The following is a 19,858-nucleotide window of genomic DNA, read 5'->3' on the forward strand; positions in this document are numbered from 1 at the left end:
AAAATCTTGGCATTTCCATAATTCTTATGTTGTGTTTTCAATCTACTGAAGCAGCAGTACTCAACCCTGGTTCTTGAGTGTCCCTTGTATGCTGGTTTTTGTTCATAATGAATGGTAATTCCTGAAGTAAGCGCTGTTGATTGTTTGCAATTTACAATTGATTAAGAATTAATCATTCCTCATGAACACTTCTAATGCCTAATGAGAATGATTTACCTTCTTAATGTTAAAAACAGATAATCATTTTATAAATAATGAACATTTTACATTACATTTAAGTCTTTAAATTGGATCAGTTGAGTCAGATTAATTATTAGTAAACTAATGACTTAATTTTCTGTAATGTGTTGTAGCAAATTATTACATTTTAAAGAGATGAGCAAATGGCAATGAGCCAAAGCAGTTTTGTGTTACTGCCTGTTTTTTTTGTTTTTTTTTTTGTTTCCTTTTTCCCCCAGTTTGGAACTGCTGATCATGCTTGCATTGCAATGCTCATTGCAACCACAGATTGCAACCTTTTTTTTTGTATATCCAAGAGGGTGCAGACAAACTTGTGCTCTCCTCTAAAGCATGTGATATCAGGTGCCATTTCCTGTCATATTGCAGGTCGTGAATCGGGCTAGCACAGACAAAAGTCAGAGGAAGCCATGTGCAGCACCTCCCACACCCTAAAGTCCACATATTGAACTGTACGTCAATATGTGGACTTCAGGGTGTGGGAAGTGCAGGTGTGCAGTGAGAAGCTGGAATCCCAGCCAACTGAAACCCTCCCATCCTGGGGTGGTGCTAGAGCATTACTGTTAGGAAGGTCTCATTTAGCTGTGCTTTGTAGCTTGCAGAGCCTTGGGCGGCTAATTCTGAGATCAGGGCTGATTCTCATTTTTAGTTATATTGAAGGACACTTTTTGTCATTGTACTTCAATATAACTTTAGTACATTTTTTGTGATTGTCCTACTTTAATATCCCAACCTTTACCACATAGCTAAGTTCATAGTCAGATTTCTATGGATGAAGTCTTGTCAAATGTATGTGGCTGTCTGTTTTATTCCTTGTATTAAGTAATTATGGGTATTAGGCCTATATTTTAAGTAGGCAAAATTAAATTTTTTGCTTCATTCGCTCTACAGGGAGTTTAAAGGCTAGAACCGGTCCAAAATCCTGGATTTCAGCCTCACTGGGGAACACGAACACCATTAGGCCTATCATACACTGCAGTCTGTAGGTATTTGGACAGCGACACAATTTTAGTTATGGCTCTGTACTCCAGCACATTGGAATTAAACAAAGAATATGAGGTTAGAGTGCAGACTGGCAGCTTTAATTTGAGGATATTTACATCTGTATGATTCTACAGGGTTGCTAGACCAACTGAACCCCCCCGTACTCTGGGTGACACAATCAACAATTCGATCTAATGTGGGTGGCACAGTTGGTGTTTTAACCAAATGAACCACCAACCCAGCAGCACTGATCGAAATATTCCTATTGTGAGTAAACCAAATTGTTTACATTAAAGTTAAACAGTGGACGAATTAGGATAATGAGATGAAAATCTGAATTACATAAAACATTTTTAAAAATTGAACTATAAATTTGGCATTGTGTTAATTACAATGATACAAATGATATTTTTATCTATGTGAAATAAACTAATTTCATCATGGACATGACTTTTTGTAAGAATAATTTGATGTAATAATTTGAGCTGATTCTTCAATTACTTTCACGCTGTCGAAAAAAAAAACAGTTTTTTGGAAAGAAAATGGCATCATATTGTCTAGTTTGCTTTCTTTCTCTAACCATGCATTTAGTGGCTTAGCTACTCTTTGCGTTGCAGGTCCTTCTGATTGTGTATCAATGCAGTATCCTAAGGCATGTTTCCCTGTACTGTGTGCTGGCATTTAAACCATTTTAAAGGTCTCTTGTGAGGTTCTGAATGATGTGTAAAATGTGACGTAATCCTTTCTTGGTGATACCATTCCTTATACAGTTATAAGTAGCATGCTATGCTACAGCCTACAACACATTCCTTCTCTCCTGCACTGACAAACAACAGACCTTCCGTAAGCTGCAAATAGGTTTGGATGACTGTAAGATTGGAAATAGCTGCAACATGAGCAAAAGAAGCACCGGCCCTCATTTGGCATTTTCTGCGAATCCCTGCCATGTGCTTCTACACAGATATAAAAAAAAGAATTTAGTCTTTCAGCGCACTTTCTCAATGGCATTTGCTGTAATCCCCTCGGAGTGGCCCATTCACAATGAATTTTAAAGGAATCCATTTCAGGCCTGTCTGCTTTTAAGGTTCAACAGAGGCTAGCATGGCCGAATGTGTGGTGAACTAGTGGAGTCCTGAGCTGGTGAGAATGAGGAGTGGCGAGCGCTTTGTCCTGGGCAAATGAGGACGAGACATAGGGAGGGCTAAGTTCTGGGCTAGCTATGGCAATTGGTACCGAGTGCTAACTCCCTGGGTAGCAAGGATGAGGGGTTAGCAAGTGATAATTACCATACATCCTCTGTTCACCAGCTGTTTGGCTCCACTAACTCTACCCCACAAAATGGAATGTCCCCCCCCCCCGTTTTAAAAATTTTAATTCAGAAATGTCTGGAAAAAGTCAAAGCCAAAGCAGCGCAAACAGGAAGTGTTTGTGTTTTAGTGTTAATGTGATACCCCCCTCCTTAGCCGTCTTGCCCCATCAGCTTTATTATTCAGTTTTTGCACTAGATGTGGAAGTGTGCACTGGTGTGGACTTGTTTACATTTATTGCATTATGCTGTATGATTCGTTAAGCTGCACCAGGTTCAGTAGATGATGCATTCACCTGTACCCTTTCAGTTACAAGCCCAGTTCCCTAACTATGATACTACACTGCTATCAGTATTATGTGTGTGTGTGTGTGTCTGTAAATATATATATATATATATATATATATATATATATATATATATATATATATAATGAGGGGCCAAACAGGAAATATTTAATGAAGTCTGATATATATATATATATATACATCATTTTGATATAGGCCTGTATACATTGAAACTGATATATATACAGCTTTCTTGATATATATAGGCTATACATTGAACTGTGATATATATACATACTTGAAATATCTCACCAAAATGAAAAGTTCAGAAAATTCACACACTTGTTCCTCGCTGAAGGGGTCCTGGTCTACATCCTACCCCATTTTTGTGTAATTTTACTGTAGCATTTTTTAATAATCCCACTTCAAATTTTCCATGTAATCCAATAGACAGCAACTGAAAAATATTGAAGTTTGGATAAGAATTTCTCCCCAAATGTAAAAGTTCAGAAAATTCTGACATTTGTTCCTGGCAGATGGGTTCCTGGCCTACATACTACCCCATTTCTGTGAAATTTTACTGTACCATTTTTTAATAAATTTTTTTTTTTTAATTCTCATTACCACCTTTGTTCAATTTCTCTCTTGATCCGTATCTCTCTTTTAGAAGCAAATTATAACCTTTGCAAATACGTAAGGAATACCGCGAAACCGAAACCGGAAATTTCGAATCGGGAGCCAACTTCAGCGTCGTTCATCCTCAGTGGTTTGGTGGCGTGTTTGGGCATGGCTGTCTCGTGGTGGAGCATTTGTATGTCAGGTCTACACATGCTTTGCAAGTGTTCATAAATGTGTCACTGTCTAAAAGAGTTTGGACAAGTTCTCTGGCTCTGTCAGCCATTGCGTACCATTAAAAAATAAGGGCGAAGCACGTTCACCACAAAGCATACAGTAGCTGAAATTAAAAGCGAAGTTCGTTCAGAAACAGCATGGCTCACATTAACAAACCCGGTCAAACCAGAGACTAACCCCAAGAAGACCCATAAGAAGCGGACTAAATATGTGCCTGTATTAAAATCGGAGAGCTAGCGACATTTCCCTGTCTCACTTATATTCTGTTATATTCACATCAGAATTCTTACAGAATATAATAGCCTAATATAATTTTGAGTCTCAATCCAATTAAAAATTAATTTGGACTGCACTGATTATGTCTGAATAAAGACCCAATGGGATGCCCAAATATATGCCTGTTCCGACTTATATATATATATATATATATATATATATATATATAGCCTATATATATATCGGTTTCAATGCGTATCAGAAATGATGTATATATATTGTTTTCAATGTATATATATATATATCAGAAATGATGTAGCCTATATCGGTTTTGATGTATAAATATCAAATATGATGTATATTTATCGTTTTCAATGTATAAATATCAAAAACAATGTATATATATCGGTTTTGATGTATATATCAAGAAATTATGTATATATATCACAGTTCAATGTATATATATATCAAGAAAGATGTATATATGTCAGTTTCAATGTATATATATATCAAAAATGATGTGTATAGGCTATATCAGACTTCATTAAATATTTCCTGTTTGGCCCCTCATAATATACCACTCCTACCAGCATTTATTTATTTATTTATTTATTTATTTATTTATTTATTTGCCTCAGATTTGACATCAAACCATTTTTTTTGGCTGGACCGCAACAGCGGCGCCAGCCCTACAAATGCGAATGTCTGTGACTGACTGACTGACTGAGTGATAAAGTTACACCGCGCATGACGTCGGCCGGTTCCAGGTTTAGTTTTAGCTACCATTTAAACTGACTATGACGGGAAGATATCTAAATGAAGAAGAATAAACTAGTAGTTTAAATTGAATCGAGAAACACATGAAAGAAGCTGAACGTAAGTCGTAAACAGCTTTTATTTTATTTTCTTTTGTGAGAAATAAACGGCAAGTTAGCCAGCTAACCACATTTAAAGACAAACATGTTATTGCTAACATTAGCCTTTATGGAGATCACACATCGTTAGATTTCAGATAAAAGTAGAGTGGGTAATTTACAGACTTTTTGTCCCACTAACGTTAATTTATCTGGTTTCTCGTTGTGACTGATTCATTTTCCTGGTCTGCTAGCAAACTCTGCTCCGACTGCTACTGATCAGTGATGGGTGTGAAGCCTGGGTTACATAAAGTTCACGTTAGTCTATTAGTCCCAAAGTAACGTTTAATTATTGCAAAATATTTCGAACTCAAATTTTGTGTTTTCTAAAGTGTTAGTCTAACTAGTTGGCTAGGTGGTGTAGTTAGTTGTCTGGTGCTATCGTTAAGAGGGCAAGAGGGCTAATTTACTGTTGAGTTTAGCCCAGTTTAATTTAGTAGACGTTAACCTAAACGTTACAAGCATCGCTGTTTGCTTTGTATTAGTCATGATTTAGCTGTACACTTTAACCCAAAGTTAGTCCACAATAGACGAGTTACAAATTAAGTAGGCAAGAATTCCGCGATCTGCTTTACTCGAGTCGGCTGATCTAGGCTATTTCTTTATGTAGACTATTTATTATATTGGAAAAGTATTTTCACTGAACTTTTTTTTGCCTGGACCGCAACACCGGGGCCAGCCCTACAAACATGAATGTCTGTGATGAAGTTACACCATTGGTCGGCCGGTCTAGCCATATTCTAGGTTTTGACCTGGTCTTTGAGGACTACATTGACCATTTGAATTCACATTTAAAGGAATAGTCTGTGATTTCACTGAACTGTCTGGTATCATGCTTGCTTGCTTGCTAGCTAGCTAGCTAGTTAGCTAATGAGGGTAGCACAAGAAAACAGACAGTAATATAGGGTGACCCAACGTCCCCGTTTTCCGGGGACAGCCCCCGTTTTTGGTGGCCTATCCCTGGCTGGAGCTGTCCCCGGAAATGTCCCCGTTTTTAACTGTGCATTAAAAACAGACCGCAAAGTGAAATAATATTTTACGTGGCAAGAAAGACCGGGCAGCAGAGCCTACCGGTTGACGTCTCAATCGCATTGTGCTTGTTTTGGCCAACAGAGGGGGCTGCTCGCTATAGCAGCTTCATATCACTCTTCTTCTACTAACTACTTGCTCGCGCTAGTTTTAGAGATAACTGCTGTGGAAAACTCGGCCATAGTTTATTACAGTACAACAGTTACCATGGTCAAAATACATGAACCCGGAATTGTCCCCCTTTTTTATTTAATAGATAATGGATATTTTAATGACATATTGACCGCCGAACTGGAAATGTCCCCGGTTTTCATTTCAGAAATCTGCTCACCTTACAGTAATACCTAAACATACTAGCATTTTAAAAGCCAATTTTTGAGAAAAGTAGCTTTATTAAAAAGAACATGGTAGTTAACTTGTTAGATTGGGCATTCCGTTATTTTCACAGTTGTCAGTTACCTCATGCCTTTCCCATCTTGCTTGCTATCCGGCTGCTGCTGGGAGTATTTTGTGAAAGTTGCTGCCGGTGCAGCAAGTACGTTGTAAACATGGACGCAACCAAGTGTACAACTGGGAGGGGGGGGTCATACATTTATGTTTTCCTTAAGAAATAAAAATAAATAGGAAATAACAAGGGACAGATCCGTTGACAGGGTTCATAGAAGGAGGACATATTTAACATATTTTCTACTGTATATTGGGAGGACAGATTGGTATTTTCTCAGTATTGGGGGGGGGAAACGACCCCCCCAAAGAATGCGTGGTTACCCCCATGTGACGGGTCGTTTGCTGTTCACTTCCTGCAGCAGTACCTCCACTTCAGAACTACTGAAGTTTTTCTTACGTTTGGAGTCCGGTGCTCCACCATCATTAGATTTTCGGTTGAGCATTCTTGACTTCTCTCTCAGCTTTTCTGTTCAGTTTCTGTATGTGCAAACTGGCCTGCAGTCTCATGCCCTTTTATGGGGAGTGGCGGGGCGTTTACCTATGCTAATTAGGAACAACTGGCACGCGCTTTCAACTTACGAAGACAATGGGATAAATCATTATAAGAACACGGGTGCAAACAATTCTGCGGTTTAAGGACACATAATGAATCTGTCGTAGACTTTTCTTAGGACCTTTCTCAAGAACAAATTTAAGAAAAAACTTAGGAAGATATTGGCAAATGAGGCCCAATGAGTTTAAGTCCATGCAAAATTATATCAATTATAAGTTAGTTATCATTAATAGTTAAAATGGCCTTCTACTGAAAAGCACAAGAAAGTCACCAGTGTGTATCAAATGGTCTAATTCAATGGTAAAACCTTATGTTACATACAAAAACTGATGTCTGATTCAGCAGTAATTTTTAAAATATTTGTTCTTTGTGAGGAGGGGCATTTACTGACGTTGTTTTCAAGTCTCAGTGCAGGAGTATATATATAAACATGGCATACTACACATGTACTCCTTGCTTCTGTGTCTTGAAAGGCCACCGTTTCTATTTATTTTAATGCATTTGGCCCCAGATCCCAGGGCAGCTTGCCACAGTGAGAGCCAGCAGGCTAGGAGACACTGAAGGAAGCTGTGTTCCTGCATGTGTCAGCCAGGAGAATGGCATTCCCTGCCTCTGCTGTGAGGCAAGAGAGCACATAAGTCAAATTAATTCTCCCTGTAGTTTGGCACCATTTCATTTATTCTGAGAGATCAATGTACTTGGAATCATTCTCAATCACTGTCATCGTAAACCCCTCGAGTATTGCTGCTATGGTAGACCTTTATTGCTGTCTGTCAATGTCGAATTGGGATTGTTCTCGAAACACGGCTTGTGTCAGCAGTTCCCAAGAAATCGCTGGGAATGACAGTTAGCTTTGGCTTTATGGCATCTGCTCTTTTATTTTAATTAAAGCTAAAACTATTTGCTGATTTCTAGTATTGGTACTGTTGAGTATGCACTTTTTATTGTCTTATTGAATGTGTTTTTTAAACATGCCATCAACATTTTTTAAGGTTAGGTTGTTACTCGGTTTAATATTTTAATTACATTTTGACAAATTGTTATGACTCAGATATTTTCATGTCTTTTTAAAATTTTCACAGTATGTCGTTAAAACATGCTTTCTGGCTAGACCTCTTGCCATGAGCATACCCTGGCCCAAGAGCTTGACATCACAAGATAAGTTGTTTGTACTGTTTATTAAATTGTATGGTAACTATTAAGAGGTTATTGAATTTTTCTGCCCACATTTTGTGTTTGGGCACTTCATTTAGTTATTTATATAGTAACTGTTACTATAACGGTAATGTTATGGCAACCTATCTGTGGTGCAGTTTCTCCCTCCTTTAGCCTTTTTTTTTAAAGAATAATTTTTCTATACTCATCTCTGTCAAAAGTGAAAAGTTAAGGTTTTCATTAGCTATATAAGCTGACGTTAGCTGGGTGAATGCTGATGCTTGCTGAATGCCAGTTAACATTAATCCAAATAATGTTGATTACTTTGCAGTCTTGGTTAGGGCACATGTTCTTTTGAAGAAACATTGCATAACAATGGCTAAATTTGACCGATTTAGAAAAACTTAAAGCTGGCAGATACGGTCACATGACTTTCCTTCTAGTTAAGTTTGCATTCAGGCACTGGGGGTGGGAGGATGGGGAATGGGGAGTTTCCAGCTCATGCGGCAAAACATAACAAATACAAAAGTATGTTACTTATAGAAATAAGCAACTAAATACCGCAAAATCTTTTTGGGTGGGTCGTAATCTATTTGTGCAGGCGGCCCAAATAAATGTATTGTATGGGGCACCCTGTAAAGTTTTTCATCAAAAGTATTAAGTATTGCCATCAAATAACATGATATGATGTCTTGCACTTTAATGATACTGCATAGCAAAAATAACATTCATATTTCTGTTGTTAACCTCTTAAGGCACAAGCCAAATTTTGCCAATCCTTGCCCATTTAGGGGGTACCCTATTTAAAGCTTTATAACTCCAGACGTGAACACCACAGAGACTTGAAAAATGGCTTAAATGAAGCAAGACATTTGTACAATTTACAATACTAACACAGATTAGTTTATATTCATAATTTTGGAAGAAATAAAGTGCCACAGATGCAATTGTTTTGACAAAAAATCCAAAATAAATTTGCACTTTTTAAGTTCGCAATGAAATACTGCGAGATTGAATATATGCAGGAGGTTAAACTATACATGTGCTAGGTCAAAAACCTCTTGACCACAAGTTCATAAAATCTAAGGGTGGATATGTAGAACTACTATAGATGTATGAAGCAAAAACTAAGCAGTGTACCCAGCATCTCCAAATCTATCCAAAATGTCTAAATTATGCATTGCTGTAAATCATAACATATCCATGTATTTCACTACAAATCAACTGTTTTGACTCAAGAAAATCACTGTTGCATAATTTTCAAATGGGAATTACAAGCTTTCAGTCAGTACAGTGGTCTAAAATAGCTAGGTGTCCAGAAACATATCCAAAATCTCTCCAAAATTGAATAAAATGTTTTTTGTCCATTATAAAGCATATAAATGAGCCCCTTATGAGGGTTTAAGATGAAACATTGCTATCAGATTAAAAAATAATGCAAAAACATTGTCACACAATGCGGTACAGTACCTAAATGTGTAATAATTAACTCGTGTGTATTTCTATACTCTGTACTCTCGTATGTTTTATTGTATGGGGATGAGACAACATGAAAACAATTTTCACCCGTCCACCACGTTTTGGCAATGTTCCAGCTATGACGTCATCACTGTTGCATGCTTCACAAAAACTATTACACTTCCGTCTAACGCTTACATTACAGTGTGAAATATTTACATTATATAACACCACTAACCTATTTAAAAATACTCAATTTCAAAAAGAACGTATATAACCGAAATATTTTGAACGATAATACTTACATAGCAATGGTGAAATCTCCTCTATGTTCAGTAGATAGAGACAGAGAGACAGTATCAATTATATTGTTCTATTCGCTTCTGTTTTGCTCCAGAAAACGATGTCAGCTAGGTCTATCAGCAAACATATGGCTTAGCTATGTTCAGAAGTCCTCAATAATAATAGTATTTTCCAAGAAATTACGAAATATCCTTGAATATGTTTCGTTAGGTGCATCGTATTTGTCTGCTAACAGAGTGTGATTGCGTAAGTGAATGCTATGCTAAGAATATTTTCTGTTACGCTGACCTATAAAACGCTATTCCGAAAGCAGAATTAGACATGTTATACATCGTTAGAAAGCTTATACTCTCGCCTATCGAATAAATGAATTGTAAATCTAGTCAGACTGTACTAAAAAGGGCGACGACGCCGTAAACAACAGGTGTGGTGTTACGCACAGCTATTTTGGAAGATACCCAGGCGTCACAGATGCGCCTATATTTCCCAAACGGATTGTCCAAGACAATATATGACCACGCAGTCTCAAAAGGGACATCTCTACACGTAAAACCAACAGTAAGGTTTTATATTTATTCAATATTTAGTCCCAGATATTGACTGTAGAATGACATGGTATCATTTTTAAAAACTTTTTCTCGTTTATTTCGTTATTCAGTGAGCAGCGTTTTCACTGCTGTATAGGCATATCTTAGGGCTATTGTCGGGTTTATCTTGTTGCTATGACGGAATACGATTTTTTAGTGGTGAAAGAATATTTTTATGAATGCCAAGATAGACAATATTGTCCATTATGTCAAGGGTGGGGGTGTTTTTTAGATGAGACTGCAGGGAGGGGTGTGTGTTAAATGAACGACGGGAGCGACAATGGTGGGGCTGCGAAACTCCGTTTTCGGCATAGTTGTCATGTATCGTCTACTTATGAAACGGAAACAACGCGTTTCTGTTTTCATCTCACACTTTGGTTGCAGTAGCACCGAATGTTTGAGTTTAGCAATTTAGGCACGCGGGCGTGCCCACCACTAGGGGCTGTGCGCTAAGAGGTTAATATTCACTTTAAAAACAACTAGGCCTACTTGTATTCCTAGCAAAAAAAGCACCCTGGGGTGTGATTACGGTGTTGCAAAGATAGCAATGGAGGGAAATCACTTTTAGTTAAGGGCTGTGTCACTAGTTTGTGGTTAGTACCTCATTTGCTCTGCTCATTGCTTGGGTACAGTGGACATTGCTATGACTGATGCTGTGCAGTTGATGATTTCAAATTGGAGGGGTAGATATCTCAGAAAAAAAATCTAACTGGAACCAGGTGCAAGCTGCTGCATTTTAACCCTGGTTGTTGATCAGATTCCTCTTTTCGTGTCAGATTTGTGTCCCCAAAGCACATGAGCAATTTGATTTGTTCTGTCTGTGGTTGCAGTGTCTGCTGTCTATTTGTCTGAGTAAGCAGTGTAATTAAGAATTATGAGAGCAGTTGATCTTGGTTCTTTCGTTAAGTTTTTGCTGCAGCAGGGAGGAGAACATTGGGTAAAGATGCTCCCATGCAGTAATATCTGCTCTGTGGTCCTGTACACTGTCTTCTGAACACATGTTCTTCACCACTTCTGTACATACCCTGTCGCTCACTCATTCCACTGTAACGGACAGAGTGGTTCCAATCAGCCAAAAAAAAGTTTCCGGTGAATTCTTTTGCTTTTTGCTTCAAATGTGTCCAGCTCACAATCTGGTGTAGGTTTCACTTATGCATTAGAAGCTAAATAATACGTGTCTACATAAATGTTAAATATCTCCATGGTAACTTCATCCAGAGCCTGGAAAGTTAAGGAAGCTGAATTAATTTGTAGCATGATCAGTAAGAAACATACATGTCCTATTTGCACATGTAACTCCACCTCACCGATGCAAGATCCATTGTGTGTGAGGACATGGATGTTTGGGGATAAGTAAGAATGCCTGTGGTTGAAGATGCACAAGCTTGTCATGGAGGTGAAAGGCTAATGACTGGGTGGGTAATTGGAGGTTGCCTACAGGAAAATACCATGCTTTCAGTTTCAGATTTCTAGTGTGATATGGTGGTGCTGTTTTGGGCTGTGTCCTATATTGTTGTTGTAGTAGTAGTAGCGGTAGTGGTAGCAGCAGCGGCAGCAATAATAACACTTATTTATATGGCATTTCTCACAAACACAGACTCTTTACTCTTTGTGATCTAAAATATACCTGGGGAAATACAACAAGTGCAAAGTAGGCACATTACCATACAGAAACATCAACAGACCGTACCAAACAGGGAGGTTAAAGCAAATCTGACTTGGCTGTCCTTCTATGTTTAATTATTTTGGGGGGTGTGTCACATGCTCACAGCGAACACACTAATCAGCACTCTATTCCTTTGTTACATGTTCACTGCCAACACAGGGCTTAAATGACCTTATGCAGACATTTACCTTTGTACTTCTTGGATATCTCAAGCACGTAACACTGCTTCTGTGAAAGCAGAAAGTTCAACCTGCTTACTCTGCAATTGGTTTTGTTGTTTGTTGACATGAAAAAGATTCAGACGTGCCACACACACCAACTCCTTGGTAGAGTTTGAGCCTATGAATCCTGCTTCATAAACCTATGGCCCTAACTGGTCCATGGCACTTTAATCTAATGTAAATTAATTTGATCTAATAGCCTATATTTATTGAATGTTCTAAAAAAATCATCTTTGTCACTGAAGTTTGTAACTTTGTTAAAGATGCTCTGTATACAATTGTGGAGTCTTAATTATAATCTGGCATGGGTTACACAGCATATTTTAGGAAATAAATGCAGAGTTATTCTCTCCTTGTGAGCATTTTGTTTTAAGTCTTGAATATACAGACCAAACAATCATTTGAACGCTAATATTAATTGCAGACCCCCTGCTACACCATGCGACCACACCAGTATTCCGTCCTGGTTCGCCACGTCAGTTTAGGAGTTTTCCAGTGCGTAACACCAAGCATGAAAAAATCTAGGGGAAACACTGATATTTCAGGGAATGCAGTTCGTTTGACACATTTCAGGAATGCACTTTATTTCACATATTTCAGGAATGCAGTTAAGTTGGAGGAATGTATTTTCTTTTGGATGTCTTCAGAAATGTTTAACTTTTTTGCATTACTTTAGAGTTATTTTTTTTTAGAATGGCAAGATTTTAAGCTTATGGAAGCTGAACCACCAAACTATAGGTATCGGCTCATGTTTCCCCTAAATAATCGGAACATGGTATCGGCCAGATGTTTTCATATCGGTGCATCCCAATTACGGTGTGTAGTTTATGTTTGTAGACACAGTCAGGGTTTGTCCACACTTCTGTTACAGCTATCCCAGAAGCCAGAACCCTTAATGCCTCGGTATTTAATCAGAAGCTGAAGGTGCACTTTAGCGTGGTGGCTAGTCCCTTGGCCATACTGCTTACTAAGCCAGGGAGGACAACGGTCCCTTTAACTCATCGGCTTGTTACATCAGTAATTAAGAGGTTTGTCTTTAAGAGTCTAGCACCGCATGCTAAATTAACCAACTCAACTAATTATTTTTGGCAAATTTTTGTCTTTACAATGTAGCAACTGCAGGAAATAAAGAGCAGTACTGAGCGAGTACTTACTGGAGCTATACTTCTGGCTCCCAGGCAGTGTGCACTTTGCCTTTCCACAGAAATGAAACTTAAAATTGTTACTGAGAGAAATTTATTTGCAGTTCATTAACCGTGAAATGAAACTCGGTCACTATTTCTCTGTTTGAGCCTAGGTCTAGACACTGAAATCAAACTGTGACATATGTTCTCTGTAGGATAATGTTTTGATTCTGAAGTGTAGTTAGACTGGTGGCACTATTTTAAATAGCGTATTTTGATTCACCCAGTTCTCTATAGCTTGTCCTCAGGAGCCATTGCAGCAGGCCCGCTTTCAGAATGTATTAATGTATGACTGTTCTGAAGTTATTAGCTTGTGTGTGGGATGTCGGAGGGATTTTGTAGCACAGGGGCTCCAGAACTTTCCGAGCTCAGGGCCTCCTTAGTCGGTAGGCATTTTTTGTGACCTTAGCTAATATGTAACATATGTATGTGAAAATATAAATGTGGTCAGATTTGAGATGGGTCATATACTTTTTTTTAATGTGTTGATAATTGCATACTAATTGGTGCTGTATTTCATTTTTGAATGCCTGTAGAACAATTAAAGTACAGTATTCTTTACCACATCTTGTGACCTGGGTCAAGACCGCTCCCCTCACCGTTTGAGAAGTGCTGTTGACAGCACGAGGCCAGAAGCCGTTTGCCTCCTGCCGTGTATCGAAGGGCGGCCGGTCACGGAACGCACACGCCAGCGGAACCCCCTGTTCTGTCAGCCAAGCTCATGGCCTGGCAAACTGGGTCCGAGCTCGGTCAAGCTCCTCTCGACAGGGCTCGTAGGGAAATGCGTCATTATTCCCAGCTCTTTTGCTGGGTGGGTGGGAAGGGGGGGGGTGCGTCTTTGCCGGCCATAAATTGTGCTGTGCAGCAGCATTGTACATCCCAGTTGAACAGGTGGATGGGGAAGAAAAGCCAGGCAAAGTCACTCATTTCTCACCCTGCATACCTCTAAATCTGTAATATAGTTTTATCTGTATTTATTTTATTTCCTAAGGCTTCTCAGTACAATTTTCTACGGACCCCAGTTCAATAGTACCTGTGTTCAGAAAGACCTGTTTCGATATTTGTCAATTGATGGATTGTAGGGCTCAGCACAATCCACCAAAATAGACCTCTTTTGTTTGCGTTGAAGCAAAATTTATGTGTGTATGTTCATTGTTGCCTTTTAAACATTAGACATATTCCTGTCCTTGTTTTGTATGTTAAGAAATAGTAACAGATGGTTACTAGAAGGTGTGTGATTTTAAAGCCATTATCTTTCAGGTACCAAATGCAAAGTGTAATGACAATGAGTAGGCTACATTTTTGGAAAGCTATAATATAGCAGCCGTTTTTTCACAGAGGCTACTCTGTGCTGAGATGAGAGATTGCGGCATCCTTGTTTATTGCAGGAATATTGAGCACTGAGTGTGGACTCCATCTATGAAACGGGATAGAAATTGTAGGTATTCGTACCTGCTACTGGCGATGCAGGGGGGGAATGGGAAGACAGCTTTGTCATTTAATCTTATGTGTAAATGCATGCAGGCCTGTCTTTTATGCAGCCTCAGACACAGGCAGTCTGCAGTCTCTCTGCAGTTTTCTCTGCAGCCTGGGGGCTTGGTGTCTGCTCGGTGTCAAGCTTGTTTATTGCTTTCTAGGGCCTCCAGAGCTGCTTGAGGGAGTTATGATGTACCATAAGCCACACCCGGAGGATGGGGGGGATGGCTGGGCCTGCTATGCATGAACGTTGTCTACTCTGTAAATTGTACTGTACAGATTAGCGTCCTTTGTTAATTATTTTTACTTCCACACTATTAGAATGGCCAATCGCAAAGCAAAGCCCATCTCTGGCACAAAGTTACCCCCCAGGAGTAAGGTTCCAATCCCCATGTGCACCCACAGCATATATTATGGAAGTTTTGAATGTTTTTTTTTCAGTACATTTTTCCAATTAACTCCCTTTTTATACCCTTTTCATTCCCCCAAAATGGGGAAAAAAGTGTGTACAGTGCTTAAAGTATAGCAAAAGTCTATTTCTTATATGAGTAGCCTACATCAAGGATAAAAGCCTTACAAAAGTAAAAGAAATGCTAGTAGAATGTCATGGAAAACTGTGAGGGTGGAGAGAGGTTGGAAAGAACTTAGGCCTCTTCTTCTGCTGCAGAAATGTATGAAAAGTAGCCTAAATCTAGCAAAAAATAAAAAAATGAAAGTTTTGGTACACAAGTTTTGGAGTTTGTTAAAGTCATCTTCTCACAAACGACTCACTTTTTCGCTGTGGGACTGTTCAGTGAAGTGTTCATTGAGTGCAATCGAAATTGCACAAGGCTATACAACAATGCGTTCTGCTGATACAAGATATCATTCGTTTTTTGGGAGTTTTGTGTACAGACAGACCTGTGGACATGCAGCATACAGTTGACCTGCAACACCAGTAGGGTTGCTAGATGCCCGGTTTTTGACTGGAATGTCCGGTTTTCGAATGATTTGTACAGGTCTGGTTTGTGAGCTGTAAGTATTGCATTGTACTGTACTCAAGGCCTGCAGGTCTGTCACTAAAAACTTGGTGACAGGTCTGTGACGTTCTGCGATTCTCTCCTGTGTCATTCCTCATGTAGCAATGGTGAAATGGGTTGGGCTTGGGTGTTCGACTTGTACTGCTAGACCCTGAAGAAGTGGTGGATGCTTCTTGGCTGATATTATCTGTAGGATTAGGAACTTAATCAAAAGCGTTTAAAACTATTTCTGACCGATGGTGTTCTTTTCTTAAGTTAATGAACTATGGACTTATCTGATAACGGGCATTACCTTGACTTGCTGAGGTTAAGACAGTCATGTTATTTCAGGGAAAGGAACCATGGTGCTGCTCTGTGGATTTTATTGCAGCAGCTGTTTTGCTCAAGCAGTCAAAACACTGCACTGCTTCATGCTTATGGCGTGTTGTGTTTGTGTTTCCTTAGATTTCTGTTATTACCACCGAAAACTTTTGTGCATTTTAACCTGTCCACTATGACTAGAGTGCACAGGACATAAACAGACAATGAATGTAGTCGCATATTAGAACGTTGTATTTAGGGTCAGCTAGAAACGTATCATGGGCTACCAGCAAATCTTTTAGATACTTATTGATATTTCGGTTCTGACCAATCACAAACTTGTAGTCATTAAATAAACCCATCCTTAGTCTTAGATTTTCAGCATAAATGGCCCTCTTCAACTTTTGCATTCAAACTGCTGTTCAGTGCCCATACTTTCTCTCTCACTTCACTTTTCTCTGGGCCTGTCTTTGTTTTACATCTGACATATCTCTCTCTCTCTTTCTGCTCATTCCACAGGCTGCACGAGGAGATCAAAGATTTCTATGAGTACTTATCCCCTCGACCGGAGGAGGAGAGGATGCGGATGGAAGTAGTGGACAGAATCGAGCGCGTCATCAAGGACCTGTGGCCGAGCGCTGATGTAAGGGCTCTCCTTTGTCTCCTGCACCAATGAAGCGTACCCTCACAGATGCTGTGCCTCTGCCTCTTGTCTTCTCATTGGGTGCTTGCTGAGGCCACACCCACAAAACACTCTCTCGTTTGCTTCACTGCAAGGCTTGACAACCTTATAGAGTCCCACTGACCCTGTGCTGTCCATTTAGGTCCCTTAAAACTGCCCTAAATCTGATAACTACAGCAAAGCAAGGCAACTTACAGGTTCATTTTAGGACCCGCAGCTCTGTCCCATTCAAAGCCAGAAGACCAATAGCTATTGAAAATGTCCTTATTCTTTTAATTTACATCCAAATCACAGGTTGCTTAGGCGGATTTATGGTTTAACCCTCCCATAATGCGGTAAACCATGATTTACGGGAATAAAGGCAAGGTCTAAAACTATTTTTGAGCGTGCTGCAGCTGAAAGCCGCTAATGCTGTGACGTTGGTGCTGTGGGCCAAGATGAAGTGTGAGATTAAGTCTGTGGGATGTAGCTTTCACCGCTCGTGTTGCTTAAGGGGAAATTCCACTGCAAAACATTAACCCCATTTAACAGATCAAGGCATAACTGATTAAGTCTCTCTCAGTGACTGGCCAGAGCAACCTCTGCAGAGAAACAGCGGTAGGGGCAGGAGCGAAAAGGGAAGAGGTATATGTCATAAGGAGTGGAAACCTGTTACTGCCATTGTCTGATGCCCACCCATATACTGTAATTATCCACCTTGTTGTAGTGCATTGTAAAGCAGGTACCTGGAGCATGCGCAGTAGTTTGGAGCTGTATCTCTGCACTCACTACATGTGCACATTTGTCTGAGCCTGTGAGCTCATTCTAATCAGGAAGACAGCTATTCTTCTGCAAACCCAGACTGGAATTTCATTGCAGTGTCTCTTAAACTGTATTCATTATTTTTTCAACTTTATATGAAGTATGATTTGTTGTCAAATGATATGTTCAGAGCAAAGAAATGGAGTATGGAAACTTGGATTAAAGTTCATTCAGACCAACTCAATAAGCATTTGGAAAATTTAACCAATTTTTAGTAGTTGAATTGTTTGAGATTTTTCAAGCTGTAATAATGTATCCTCAGAAGGAAGTATTTATCCACTAGCAGTGCCTAATCATAGGTAGATTGTTAAGAAAATGTTTAAGGCGTGATGAATGCGTATTATTCATTTTAATGGCTATGATATTTATTTCCTTTCTCAAAGAAAGGAGTGTCATTGGTGCATATTTCAATGTTCTTCTTTTTTTCTTAAGGTCCAGGTTTTTGGGAGTTTTAGCACTGGACTCTATTTACCAACAAGGTGAGCCTTTTGATTCCTTGGGTTTGTGTGCTTGTTCAAAAGGGTGAAAGTTATTGTTCTGCCTGCATCTTATCTGAACATGCTTCTTGTACACCTGCTTGTGTAAACTCTGTTAAGCTCAACAAAGGTTCCTTTTGAACGCTAAGCATTGAAGGACACATTTAGCGGTTATATAAACGTGTCATTTCTGCTGGCCGTCGTGTGCTCGGATTAAGGCTGGGGTAATTTTAGCAGTACATTTCCTCAGCCCTTTTTCCCTACGGTTCATGCCACTGTTGTATGATAGACACATGATAGGATCTCTACATTAAAAATCAACCAGGATTTGGGCATTTCACGGGCTTATGTTTCCTATTTTCCTCCCTTCAGGCTGCCTTTGTGTGTTAAAATGAACAAAACTGAATTTTAGACATGGTATCATGCATAGTTTAACAGATGCAGGGGTCTAATGATTTTTGAAAATGGCTGCCAGTTTGGGGGGTTAACACATCTGAAAGTATGTAAGTATATGAATGAATAAAAATTTATAGTTACTATACAAAGGGCACAAAATGAGTACAATTTCCCCCCAAATATTACAGTACATATAATACATATGAAAATTAGATCAACAAAAATCTTTTAAGAATGAAAAGTCATATGTGGGCATAACCATATACTCATGACACATATGTTGATATGTGCACCAGGTCATCATTCTTATAAAATTCCTTCAAGGTTAAAATCAGTTTATTCTTAATCCTGATTATGGACCATATCTTGGGACACAGGCAAGGTGGACAATATTTCACAACTATAGGAAATATAATGTTGCACATCCCCAAAACAGTTATTTATTGAATTATTCAACATGTAATTATTTTTTAAACAGGGCTGTAGTTTGCAACGGTGTGGTTTTTCTGTTGGGACACTGAAGCAGAACAGCGAGCTCTGGTGGCCAAATTTTATACTACATTCAAGCAGACGTAGCAGTAAACTTAATTTTAAAAAACTTAATTTATCATTTTAACATGAAGGGGTTTTTTAATGATGATATCCATTTCCACGAATTAGCCGTGTGCATACCTCCATGAAGTGATGAAAGAATGCTGCTGAGAAAAATGTGCCCAAATGTGATTTTCTTCTGTTGAAGATATATCAGCAGTATAGATATGTAACCACAATTTTGCATAGTTCACTTGTTTTTTTAATTTATTTGTTTTTTTTAGCTATAACTTATTTTGGCTGCCCTTGTAATCTAACAAGAAGAATGAAATTCCTATCCCTATTTTCCCCAGAGATACAAATATCCAAAAATTATGCCTCAGTAAAAGACTGCCATTTTGGACGATCATTGATCATTTATTTCTCAAAAACTATTTGTTACCTTGAGCTCTAGCTTCAGTTTTAGTCTTTACGGATAGGTAAGGAATATGTACATCAGCGTAATTAATCTGTGCTTGCATGTTGGGTGGGTGGGTATTTGGAGGGGGCTTTGGACTGATCCTTACGTTCTGCTATCAGCGACATTGATCTGGTGGTGCTCGGGAAATGGGACAACCTCCCACTGTGGACCTTGGAAGAGGCCCTGCGGAAAAGGAACGTGGCCGACGAGAACTCCGTGAAGGTGCTGGACAAGGCCACGGTGCGTTTGTGTCGTCCTCTGAGCGCACCCACTGATCAGTTTGGGCAGTGCTGGGCTGGGCCGGGCTTTTAATCGGAA

The 19,858-nt window shown here is 39.1% G+C and overlaps 1 protein-coding gene across 1 annotated transcript in view; it reads left to right on the plus strand.

Moving 5' to 3' along the window:
* LOC135255062 (terminal nucleotidyltransferase 4B-like) overlaps positions 1-19,858 on the plus strand; it is a 33,601-nt gene that overhangs the window by 3,056 nt on the left and 10,687 nt on the right. The window contains exons 2-4 of the mRNA XM_064335791.1: positions 16,714-16,837; positions 18,110-18,156; positions 19,660-19,780. Coding sequence (XP_064191861.1) covers positions 16,714-16,837; positions 18,110-18,156; positions 19,660-19,780 — 292 coding nt within the window. The remainder of the gene's footprint in view (positions 1-16,713; positions 16,838-18,109; positions 18,157-19,659; positions 19,781-19,858) is intronic.

This window comes from Anguilla rostrata, chromosome 5, assembly GCF_018555375.3.
Source record: "Anguilla rostrata isolate EN2019 chromosome 5, ASM1855537v3, whole genome shotgun sequence".
Lineage (NCBI taxonomy): Eukaryota > Metazoa > Chordata > Actinopteri > Anguilliformes > Anguillidae > Anguilla > Anguilla rostrata.